This window comes from Piliocolobus tephrosceles, chromosome 6 (assembly GCF_002776525.5).
Source record: "Piliocolobus tephrosceles isolate RC106 chromosome 6, ASM277652v3, whole genome shotgun sequence".
NCBI lineage: Eukaryota > Metazoa > Chordata > Mammalia > Primates > Cercopithecidae > Piliocolobus > Piliocolobus tephrosceles.
The window spans coordinates 108861702-108874215 of NC_045439.1; the positions used below are offsets into that span (position 1 = coordinate 108861702).

Here is a 12514-nt window from a genome sequence, read left to right on the forward strand (position 1 = left end):
ACATATACACCATGGAATACTATGCAGCAATAAAAAAAGGATGAGTTTGCGTCCTTTGTAGGGACATGGATGCAGCTGGAAACCATCATTCTTAGCAAACTATCACAAGAAGAGAAAACCAAACACCGCATGTTCTCACTCATAGGTGGGAACTGAACAATGAGATCACTTGGACTCGGGAAGGGGAACATCACACACTGGGGCCTATCATGGGGAGGGGGGAGGGGGGAGGGATTGCATTGGGGAGTTATACCTGATATAAATGATGAATTGATGGGTGCTGACGAGTTGATGGGTGCAGCACACCAACATGGCACATGTATACATATGAAACCTGCACGTTATGCACATGTACCCTAGAACTTAAAGTATAAAAAAAAAAAAAAAAAACAAGAATCGCGTTGATAATTTGGACTTCAGAGTTTTAGCAAAAAAATACTGGACTGACTTTAAGAAGTATGTAGAGCTCCTCAAGGCTCTGTATACGCAAGGAGTATAGTGTAAAGATTCCCCAGTAGGAATTGCCTATGTGTGTGTATGACATTGCTCTATTTGAGGTCAGCGCAGCCGTCATGGGTTAGCTGAGTGCCGGGGGAATAACAAGTAGTAAAGATGGTAGGGTGATGCCTAAAATTATCCCCTATATGTACATTTGCCAAGTTAGAAAGAAGCTATAGACAAGTTTCCTATTACCTGCCTCCAGGTATCTTCCTCTTTCCTTCCCATGCAGAATTCCCCTGGGAGGGGAAAGGAAGCTGGACAAGCAAGAAATGAGTTCCACACAAGGTGGTGTAGGACTGAGGAACAAGTGTATAGTCGTACTCTCTTAAGAGCGGCTTACTTCCAGGGCACCAGGTGTCTGACATACAGTAGCTGTTTATCAAACGTGAAAGGGCTCTTTCCCTAAAAAAAAAATCTCTATGTCCCCACTCAAATTCAGCACAATCAATCAGACAGGCAGTTATTTAAAAATTAACTTGGCACCCACTGAGCTCTTTCCTGGCCCCTGCACCACGGCTGGTCAGTGTCACCAGTCTCTAGTCCCATTCTCTTTCACACCTGAAGCTCCAGAGCTTGGGTCCAAGCCTGTTCACACTTACCTTCCGCGTTTGCCGACAACAATGCTAGTCCTCCGATTCTTAGTTTCCCCTTCTAAATCTCACCATCTGTTTTTATCATCCTGTTATAGTCTATGTATTTTTAAATAAAATATCTTTAAACTTTTCTGGAAAAAAGGCTGTACGGTTAAGGCCAAGCATGGTGGCTTACGCCTGTAATCCCAGCACTTTGGGATGCCAAGTTGAGCTCAAGGATTGCTTGAGCCCAGGAGTTCAAGACCAGCCTGAGCAACATGGTGAAACCCACACCCTACTAAAAACACAAAACTTATCCAGGTGTGGTGGCACACGCCTGTACCTCCAGCTGCTTGGGAGGCTGAGGTGGGAGGATAGCTTGAGCTCAGGAGGCAGAGGTTGCAGTGAGCCAAGATCACACCACTGCACTCCAGCCTGGGTGACAGACAGAGACTGTCTCAATAAAAAAGGTTGGGTGCAAATTAATAACATTTAAAACGTGGGAAGTACTCCTCACTACTCAGGAAATGTCCCACTTACTGCTATAAGCAAACATACAGACTGAAGAAACAGCAAGTTGTTTACCACATTCCATGCTAAATGCACTCTACAAAATACAAAAATTCCATTTACTTGGTTATTCCCTTGTGCACTCCCAGCTGCTCGAGACTTTAAGGTCTGGATTTTCTCAAACACCAAGTTGACTTTCCTTTTAGTAGCATCGTCATTATCAGCACTTCTGAAAAAGGGACAGCGGAGAAAACAATGAGGGACATACCCATTGGTCTCAGAACAATTTACATGTCATGACACACACAACAAGCACTTTAAGGAGATAAACTGCAGGAGCTGTGAATTCATTAAAGCCTCAGACAAAATCAGTGTGAGAGCAGGATGGACGGTGTCCTTTTTTTCCTAATAAATTACGTGTTACCACTCAATTTGGGACAGGGTTCCCACTTCCAAATATGTGAGAGGGACATAAGCACATCCTCAGTAAGCTTGGAGAAGACATCCAGTGAACATCTAGTAATCTGTTGTTTGATTCAAATGGCTCATGTCCATTCCAAAAGGAATTCTCCTTTTCTTTGAAGTGGGTTTGTGTGTGTCTCTCTCACACACACAAACACACTGTACACTTAAATCTTACACTAAGAATGATCTACAATGATCTTAATTTGTTTAACCTATGTTTAAAAAAATAAAACCCCTAAGCCAAGATTGTCAACATGGCAGCCCTTTGTCTGGGTTTTCACAGCTAACACTGAGATACTAAGTTTTATTAACTTCTACCACACTCCCAGCAATTAGAAGAAAAAGATTTAAAATAAACTTCCTTCAACAGGCACCTTCCACTAAAGTCTGTCTTACCGATGTCTCAATAAATTATGTGCCAAAAAATACATACATAAAAGAATTTAATGAATTTTGGCCAGGTGCAGTGGCTCATGTCTGTAATCTCAGCACTTTGGGAGGCAGATGCGGGTGGATCACTTGAGGTTAGGAGTTCGAGATCAGCCTTGCCAACATGGCAAAACCCTGTCTCTACTAAAAATGCAAAAATTAGCCAGACATGATGGCGCACACCTATAATCCTAGCTACTCGGGTAGCTGAGGCAGGAGAATCTCTTGAACCTGGGAGGTGGAGATTGTAGTAACCCAAGATCATGCCACTGCATTCCAGCCTGAATCACAGAGTGAGACTCTGTCTCAAAAAATAAAAAAAAAAATGAATTTTAGAAGTCAAAATTTCTTCTACCTTAATCTTAACACGGTAAAGTCTTCCACAGGGAGATACTAATAACCACTTCTTAGCTAGATTAATCTTTAGGGTTACTTTTTTTTTTTTCCTTTTCAAAAGATCCCCTATCTTATATTTTGAGCCTTACTATTTTGTTAGCTCTAAAACTGACAAATAATTGTAAGGCACAATACAAAAACATACAGTATTTTGATACCAATGACGATTTGCCAAGTGGCTGGTTTTCAGTCATGTAGGCTGTAAAGCTTTGTGTTTTTTTTTGTTTGTTTGTTTTTTTCTTTCCTTCTTCTTAATCATATCTGATGAGAGAACTGAAACAGAAACTTCAAATCCCTTGCTGGAGTTCCAGCACAGCTGGTATCTAAGTAAGGGCTGAAACCCTGATTATTCCAACTCAACCACCAAGATAAGCATGGAAAGCACTGCTTTTAAATGACTCACACATGCTTTAAAAATAATGGAAGCAGGGGCTCTTGGCCAATGTTAACTCTGGGGAGGGGAGGTGTTCTTATTTGTAACTTCTAAAGGACTACCACATTGCATGGAAGAACTCAAGGTGACAGCAGACTCCATTCAAACCTGAAGGGTAGACACTCTTCCTATCTTTGAATTTGCTTTTGAAATAGTAAAGAGTCATTTTTAAAATGTATTCATTTTAATTTTTAAAGTGTGGTGTACTTTCCTACACACCCCTCCCAAAACCCCCATCCCATACCACACAAGACAAATGCTGTCATGAAAACCCCAGCCATTGAGTTTTAACCCTCCAACGGCTGGCACAGGGCAAAAAAGGAAGGTAAACATTAAGCCCTCAGGAAAGGAAATTAAGAGTCCCACCAGAAACAACAATACTTTGCTCTTTCAGAGGGAAAATCACTAACCCTTCTTTGAGGTAATTGTAGAGAATCTGCTTAGCTGTCTCCTCATTGGTTTGCTGAGTGAGCTCTTGCTGGCCCTTTAAGAGATCCGGTGTGGCCTGGAACATAAAGCCTGTTGTTAGACCTTAAGGATGAAGTTTCCAGAGGCTTCCAAACACAAAACAATTTCTCCAGTGAGTATCCTCCTTAGAGCCAGTTACAACATTTACCAGCTTCATAATCTTGGGGAAGTTACTTAACTTCTCCTCGCCTCAATGTTCTCACCTGTAAAATGAGGTTAATAGGTACTACCTGCACAGGGTTGGTGTAATCCTGTAATATATAACAAATAGTGCTTAGCACTTAGCTACATTTTTTTAACCATTTTATCAATATCATTATTTTTTATTGTTACTATCAAAACACTAAATGTACCACTTAGATTCTATCACTTGATAATTAACCTAAATGAAGATTAACCTAATTTTTCAGGCTAGAAATTAACCCAGTCACTCAATTTTATGAGGAAAATTAATATATCTACACAAACCTAACCATTCAGCCTCTGTGTAGAAACAAATTCTGCATACTTTCAGATTTCATGCATACACAAACAGAACAACTGAGCCTCTCTATAGCGTCTGCCAAGTTACTTTACAGAGAGATCCCAATGGGAATCCAGCTGAACTTCAAAGAACCCAGAAAACTATACAATTGGCAGTAGGACATCGTGAGTAGGACACAATTGGATAACGAAACAGATCAGCTGTGTGATTCCTGATACAAGATTGAGGATGTGTAATTCCTATGGCCTCATGCACCATGAGTACATCATTAGATTATTTAGAAGGAAGAGGAAATTAAAAAAACAAAACAAAACAAAACAAAACAGGAATTGCACTAGTGTTACCTGAGTATTCGAGGCCGAAGGAAATGTCTTCACAGAAATTTTCTTGGCACCAGAATCGGGCGAAGTTGCTGCTGCCCGGTTCTGTAACATCAGCGTGGCAGTGGCTGTTTTCACCTCCTCCTCCTTTTTACTCTGTGCACCAAGGGAGGGCGCACGGATCACTGTACTTTCCGGAGTACCTTTGGTTTCCAGAACTTTCCCACCTATATTGGGCTGGGGAGGCCTGGAGTGGGCACATGGAGCCCCGTGTGCTGCTCCCTGCAGCTTTGCAAAGGTACGGCCCACGCTCTGTTTCCCACGGCGCTCCTGAGACAGTGGCCGCTGCGGGCACACCTGGGAAGGCCGGAGGAGGTGTTCGCTTGACTTGCCCAAGTTCCTACTGAATTCAGTCAGGTACTCGGAGTTACCTTGGAGGCCAAAAGGAAAGGCGCTATCCACGCTTCTGGATCTTTTCCTGTCATCTGGATTAATTCTGTTTCGCTTCCCAGACCTTCCTCTTCTCTGAAGCCCAGGTTTTTGATCAAATTTTTCAATTAACTGATCCACACCAGGAATTGATCCCGTATCAATATCCCGTCCAGTTCCTGGCAGGAAGGGGATATACCTTCTGTTTTCATGACGATTGACGTTGTCGGCATGGATGGCACAATCCTGATCATCCAGTAAAAACCTGTACAAAGAGTTGGCAGACGTGGGAGTTGTCGATGAGGAGGAGGACCTGCGGGACCGAGCTCCATCCAGGACGGGTCCCGCTGAATCCTGTCGCCGGAAGGGAAGAACATCTGGCCTGGTTTTCTTGGTTTCGGGGTGGGCATGTGGGCTGTGGGCAGTCAGGGGTCTCCCGCTAGTGGAAAGGGCCTCCTCTCCCACCCTCTCCTTGGTGCAGCTCTGAACGTTTACACACACTGAGGTCTGCTTTTTGGGGTCCTCTATGACCACAGAGCTGCATAAACGAATAGCTGTCACACCAGATTTGGCCAGGTCTTCCAAGGAGGGACTGGTAGGCTGGGAATTGCTAGGTTTGGGAAGGCAAGTCCAAGGCTTCTTATTATTGATGCCTTCTTCTGTCAACGTTTTTAGCCAATTACTCTCAGGAGGCTGGTGATTTTGTAAGTTCAACTCATTCTTTTCAGGGTCATAGGGCTGCAAAAGCTCTGGATGCCTCTGAAAGTTCAGCACCTGAGATGGCTTCATGGACCCATCTTTGCGATCTAGAACTCCATTCTTGCCTTCATGGAGAGGGGGCTGTTTCAGGTTTCTTACTGGGCTAGGCTGGGCGTATGGGTTTTCTGGAAGCTGCAGTTCTTCACTGTTCTCCTTTAGCACAGAACCATTGCTGGAATGTAGAGGCAGGTTATTTATCACTGGAGGTGGAAAGGGTGGTCCATTTTCAGAAAACGATGTGCCTGCTAGGCACCGTTCTGTGTTATTCAGGACAATGTAGGGGTGACCATCAATTCCCTGGACCCGAATACTGACACCGTAAGAGCCTGCCTTGGAGTTCTGGGAACTCCTCGATTTTTGGGTATCATCACTTGCGAGTCTCAGATGGACCCCATATTCCTGCTGCACATGTTGATATTCACCGAAATACAGCTCCATGGTTCACTGTTCCAGCTACCAGGGAGAGATGGGGTAAAAAGAGGACATTAGGTTAGAATTACATCTGTTTAAATGAAGATTGAAATAATTAGGAAGGGGAAACTTCAAAGTTCAAAGAAAACAAGACATTTTAAACAGCAAAGACACCTCAGGACCAAGTACTGAAGGGCAGCCATCCGGTGACCACGCAGGACTTTCTGGATGCCCTTCAGCCCACGTGGCCACTGAGTTTGTCAACACTGGGCTTGAACCCTGGCCTGAGGGCAGACAACCGGTGTAATGACATGACACCTTTGGCATAACTTCGTTATTCTGACTTCGTTATTCTGTTTTGGGCTGTTCTGGTTGCCTTTTTCTTTTTTTTTTTTTTTTTCTGTTTTTCTTTTTTTTAAGTTTAGTTGGCTTCCTGAAGCTTTATGCTGTTTATTTTTAACCAATAGGATGTTCCACTTACCAGCATTTGAGAGTTAGGTACTTTTCCATGAAAATAATTAAGAGCTAAGGAATTCTGATGCTCACCATTTTTCTTTGTTACTCTGTGGTTCATTTTCCTCTCAAAACACTTTCGGCATTTTTTATGCACAATCTTGCTTCAAAATCTTTAACACTACTATTTGAATATAATGTTTCCAACATTTTTACCATGAGGAATCAGTTGTTTGTGAGACTGACAGTGAAATTAAATGATTATAAATCATTTTCAATCTTTTCTTCTTACCAAAAAAAAGTTCAATAGCACATTGATCTGGAAAACGTTATTTAAAAACTGAAGAACACTCAGGGCTCTGTATTTTGTGATGGGTCCTGATGCCAAGAATAGTCGCCATCGCCTTTCTGGTGTGTGGCCAACCTTGTCAGATGACTACAGACAGCTCACCAAGCAGGATGGCCACCCTGCCTCACACTCCGAGGTTCCCCACCAGAAATTCACTTATAACACTGCAAAACCGCAACGGCAAAGGGACTCCAGGAAGAGCAGTAGCAACTGGTCACAAACAGCAGCTGTCTCTTTTTCTTCCCCTCCAGTTTTGAGAGACTTTTTGAGTTTTCTTTCTATTCTAGAGTCAATCTACATTTTCTAAGAAAATTTTCCAAGAAAATCATCTATTCCATCCAATTTTCAAATTTATTTGCAGAATTTGGGTAGGATAAATCATTTCATTTCCTTATTATCTAATGTTGTATTTTCTTCTTCTATTTCTTGATTACACTGGTAGAATATATCTGTGTATGTATTTTTAAAATTGTTTCCCTAAAGAACTAGCTCCTGGATTTATCAAGCTTTTCTTTAATTTTCAACTTTACTGAGTTCTAGTTTGATTTTTATTATTTCCTTCCACTTTCCTTTGTTTTATTTTGTTGTTCCATTTCTAAGTCCTCGACTTGCTTTACTTGTTTATTTTCATTCTTCAATCACATAAATGGTGATTTGTAACTAAGTCACTTAAAAATTATGTCAGCTCCTACTAACAGACTCCCACATAGCAGCTTAAGACAGGAATTTTTCCGCAGAGATAGGAAGTCCAGAGCTGAAAGAGACCCGGGATAAGGAGCACCCCTTCTATCTTTCCACTCATCTTCTTCAACATATATTAGACCCCTTATGATTACAAGAGAGTTGATCCAGCATCACATAGGCCAAAGGCTTAGGCCAAGCGACTCAACCTTCTTTTTAAATAGCTTTCCTGGAATCCCCACCTACCAATAATCCTTTATATCTTATTAGTGAGAACTTAATCATATGGCCACCCCCAGCTGCAAGGGAGACTGGAAAATAGGGTGCTTTAGCTGCTCATCAACATGTAACAAAATCAATGTTCTGTTAGTAAAAAGAGAGAGGAGAATGGACTTCAGAAAGGCAGCAAACAGTTTCTATCTCAGTAATGTTTCTGTTGCTATTTTGTGGATAGTTTCTGTTTGGGATTTTGATTTCTGCTTTGACCCAAGATTTGATTTTGGGAAAGTTTTTGCATATGTAGTATTTTGTTTCTGTGCTGTTTTTGTTTGGAGGGTCTTTATTTGTAAATGTTGCTAATTTCTACCTGTATTGTGGTCAGAAAATGAAGTCTCTACCATTTCTTCCTTTTAAAATATATTGAGCTTCCCTTTGTGAGCAAATATACGGATAACGTTTGTCAATCCTTCATGGGTGCTAGGTGTAGTCTCCATTTTAAGGGATAACATTCAAAATCTATCCATCTGTACAACCTTAATAATTACGTTGTTTGTCTCTAGCACATCTTTACTTGTTTTGTCTCTCTGTTCTGTCTTGAGGCTTCCAGAATATATTCAGTTTCCTACAACTAGCATAGTGTTGTCAGTTTTGCTTGGTGATAATTCTTTTAAATCTAAAACATTTTAGATACCATCATTTACCATTTTAAAGATAGGAACAACTCAGAGAGGTACATTCATCTGTAATATTTATCATTATCTCACCAATTCCAAATATTTCATTGTCAACTTTCATTTTCAGTTATACTAGTATTTCTAAATAATTTATTTTTTAATCAAAGTAAAACAATATGGCCGGGCGCGGTGGCTCAAGCCTGTAATCCCAGCACTTTGGGAGGCCGAGATGGGTGGATCACTAGGTCAGGAGATCGAGACCATCCTGGCTAACACGGTGAAACCCCGTCTCTACTAAAAATACAAAAAAAAAAAAAAAAACACAAAAACTAGCCGGGCGAGGTGGCGGGCGCCTGTAGTCCCAGCTACTCGGGAGGCTGAGGCAGGAGAATGGCGTAAACCCGGGAGGCGGAGCTTGCAGTGAGCTGAGATCCAGCCACTGCACTCCAGCCTGGGGGACAGAGCAAGACTCTGTCTCAAAAACAAACAAACAAACAAACAAAAAAAAACAAAGTAAAACAATATAAGTGAAAAACCTACATTCTTCAGCTTCCCTGATTCTGAACACATTGCCCAGGGGAAAAAAAAAAAAAAAAAAAAACTGCAAATTTTAGCTATTTCTTCTAATACTTACCTCCCTTTTGCTAAATAATATTCCTGCCTGTGATTCCTTAACTTATTGGTTCTACATAGGATGGATGCTACACCATACATACAAGTCTCTCACTTGGCTAACCTACCAATAAAAAAATCAAGAGTCAACTATTTATATTATTATGACAATATAAATATTCACTAAAAAGTTATATACTATGGTCTTACCGAACTTTTCTTATAAAATTTTTACTTTTCTAGAGTTAATGATTGAATACTGTTTTACTTGTCTTTTCCATATACCTATCCTTAAATGTTTCCCTCAACTACATTACATGTGTTAGATGCTTACCAGTATTAATTTCCGGATATCAAAATATCAGGTAATTTGGTCATTTGGTGACCTCTTTTTTACAGTCTTCCCTCCTCCTGCCCTATATTAGGGTCTCAGTGCTCTCTTCCTTTTGTGCTATATTATTTTCCAGGTTTCATGTTGTCCTGTTTGTTAGTTTACCCAATTGGTCTGATACAACACACTTCCAGTAGTTTTCTAAGAAAAAGTTCAATGGAGAAAAATATTTGACTCCTTGTATTCTGAAAAATGTCTATTCTATGCTTACTTTTGATTGATGGTCTAGCTGGACATAGAAGCCAGATTAGAAATAATTTCCATGCTATTTTTTAAAGCTTTGCAAACTTCATTATCTTCTAGGTTCCAAGGATGTTTTTAAGAATTCTGAAGCTATCATTGTACCCTTTCCTTTGTGTGTGACCTGTTTCTGTTCCTCTTAAAACTTTTAGGACCTTTTTTTTTAACTCTGGTGTTCTGAAATTTCATAATGGCATACCCAGGTGGGGGTTTTATAAAATTGGGCAAAGTGGACACTTTTATAAAACATAAGCACATAATATATATATGCTTCCAATTTGGAAATTCATGTCTTTAGTTCTATAAAATATTTTTGCAATCTTTCTGTGATAATGTTCAGATTCCTATTTTATTTTGTTCTTGGTTTCTGCATGTACTATAATAGCAATGTTGAATTTTTTAAATCAGATTTTAATTTTTCGTATTTCTTTTCTCTCCTGCTTTTTAACTCCATCTTTTTTGTTCTACTTTTGAGAGATACATCTTCAACAGGTTTTAAATTCTGGTATTTAATTTGTAATACTCAATAGCTCTTTCTTGTTCTCTAATTGTTCCTCTTTCATACATGTTATTATTATTTTGGATATGAAATAGCTTCTCTCTGCAAGGATAACTTTTTTCAAAAAACATGTTTTCTCTGCTTTCTGCAATGGCACCATCTTCTGCAAGGTTGCTCTTTTCCTGTTTTGGCCCCTACCTTTCATATTGAAGGCTTTGGTGATACACCTGATGAACCCTGACTGCCTGATCCTATTAAAGAACGAAGGACCAAAGCAGATTGGTGGCTCTCACATGTGGAGAGGACTTATTAGTTGGTGAGTGTCAATTTTAATGTGAAAGAAAAAAGTATTCCACTGAAGAACCCACACATTTCAGTTATCTGGGGGCATTTTTTTCTGGAGTTGTTCAATTTCTCAAGGAAAGAGTCTTCCACTTCATTGCTGGGGCTGCACACGCCTGGTTGCTGCCATTATGGACAGAGCAGAAGAGTGACCAAGCTCCCCGCCGTCATCAGTCTTTTAGTCACCTCCACCGACACCCCAACACCATTCCAGTTCCATTTCTCCAGAGAAGAGACCTCCAGGCTGCTACTGGGGTCGGGAAGGGAGGCAGGGACAGGGTGTAGGGTCTAATTATGCTCGTTTTAATAACTCCCTATATTTGGCCTGTCTCTCTGGCCTACTATGGTAACAATGCCTTCCCACTTCTCAGCCTCTCTGCGGTTCTGCAGACAAAGCACCTCATTTCAGCATTTCAGTGGGCACTTCAGGTGGAGGAGTCTATCCCTCGGCCAACCCGGGTACCACCCCTGAATCGCTGCAGGAGTTGCCACCAAAGCCTCCACTGCCATTTTTTGCCTCTTGCAGGTTTAAACATTTTTTTTCTCCCCTGAATATCATTTGAGTAGAATTTTGAAAAGGATAAGAACTTCTAAACTTATCTGGTTTAACAAGGCTACTAATATCATAAAACAACTCAATAGTAAGGACAAGTACAGCAAGCCTGCCTTAGACTAATGAAGTGATGCATGAGGGCTGACACCAAAATAACCAGGTATGTCTTAACCCCTTTTTCTGAGCAGCACTGGCATATTTTATTCGCATCTCTAGAAGTCTTCATATTTGTTAGTTTCTAACAATCTTTTTAAACAGAAGAAATTTTGTGTGTGTGGTATTTACTAAATGGGGTTATGTCACTTACCAATAAGTGTCATAAGAAAAAGTCAGTTCTTAAGTTCACACTGACTTCACAATGAAATATTTCCTCTTTTATTAGCAAAATTCTTGTGTCGGATTTATGGTCCTTTAGCTACTCCTACTACAGTCAACACTAATTACATTTCAATCTTTGAATAGAGCCACCTTGGCTTAGTACAATCTTAGCTCCCTAATGGTAAATTAATCCACATATTTAAATTTCATGAAACATCCACAATTTACATTTCCTTGACAACCAACCTCAATCTAGTATTTTCATGGAACAACATTTCTCAGCTGGGCACTGGTGTCTTAAGCAAATGTGGATTTCCTTCCCAATCAAAGTGTAAACACTGAATTAATTAATGAATTTAGGGACAGCTGTTCTCCACTTGCAGGCACTGGGCCACGTTTACAATCCTAATGCACACCACAGACACGCTTGCGCCGTCGGGGACTAAGCCTAACCAAAGGCTTACATAATTTGGCAGTAAATGCTGATCAATTGCCAGGATGCAACATTGTGGCACTTGGCAAATAAAAGTGGTGTTTTGGAGTGGAAATAATACTTTATGAAAAGACGGCTAAATGATGATAATTGCTTTAGTTAGCGAGATCAATGAGTGTGTTTGTAAGAACAAAGGGCTTAGCTCTTGGAAGAACTATGCACATATGCCAGATAGAGACATTTCCTCTCTCTGGGCCATCACATGTTATCAGCTGAGCATGGAGATTAGGCACGTAATGCTGGTCCACACATCCCCACCCCACCACTCTAATTCTCAGTGGCACCTCCAGGACCTGCATGCATATTCACCAGCCATTCCAGGGGCCCTGTGGCTACTGAGGAAATGCAGCCAGGCAATCTGAAATCTTTACCTTTATGCTGTGACTGGCCCTTGCCTCCAAGGACAAGAGTCCCCATCAGCCAAGCCAGGCTGGCCCAAGCAATCAGCATAGTATCTAGCATGGGGCAGAGGCTCTAGGTATGTTTGCTTCGAACAAGTAATTCTATTTTACC

At 40.8% G+C, this 12514-nt stretch overlaps 1 protein-coding gene across 2 annotated transcripts in view; it reads right to left on the minus strand.

Moving 5' to 3' along the window:
• Window positions 1-12514, minus strand: part of CGNL1 (cingulin like 1) — a 181899-nt gene that overhangs the window by 111829 nt on the left and 57556 nt on the right. For both annotated transcript variants that reach the window (XM_023228630.2, XM_023228631.3), the window contains 3 exons: window positions 4603-6219; window positions 3717-3811; window positions 1707-1812 (listed from right to left, as the gene is read on the minus strand). In XM_023228630.2, the coding sequence (XP_023084398.1) occupies window positions 1707-1812; window positions 3717-3811; window positions 4603-6204 (1803 nt within the window). In that variant the 5' untranslated portion in view covers window positions 6205-6219. The remainder of the gene's footprint in view (window positions 1-1706; window positions 1813-3716; window positions 3812-4602; window positions 6220-12514) is intronic.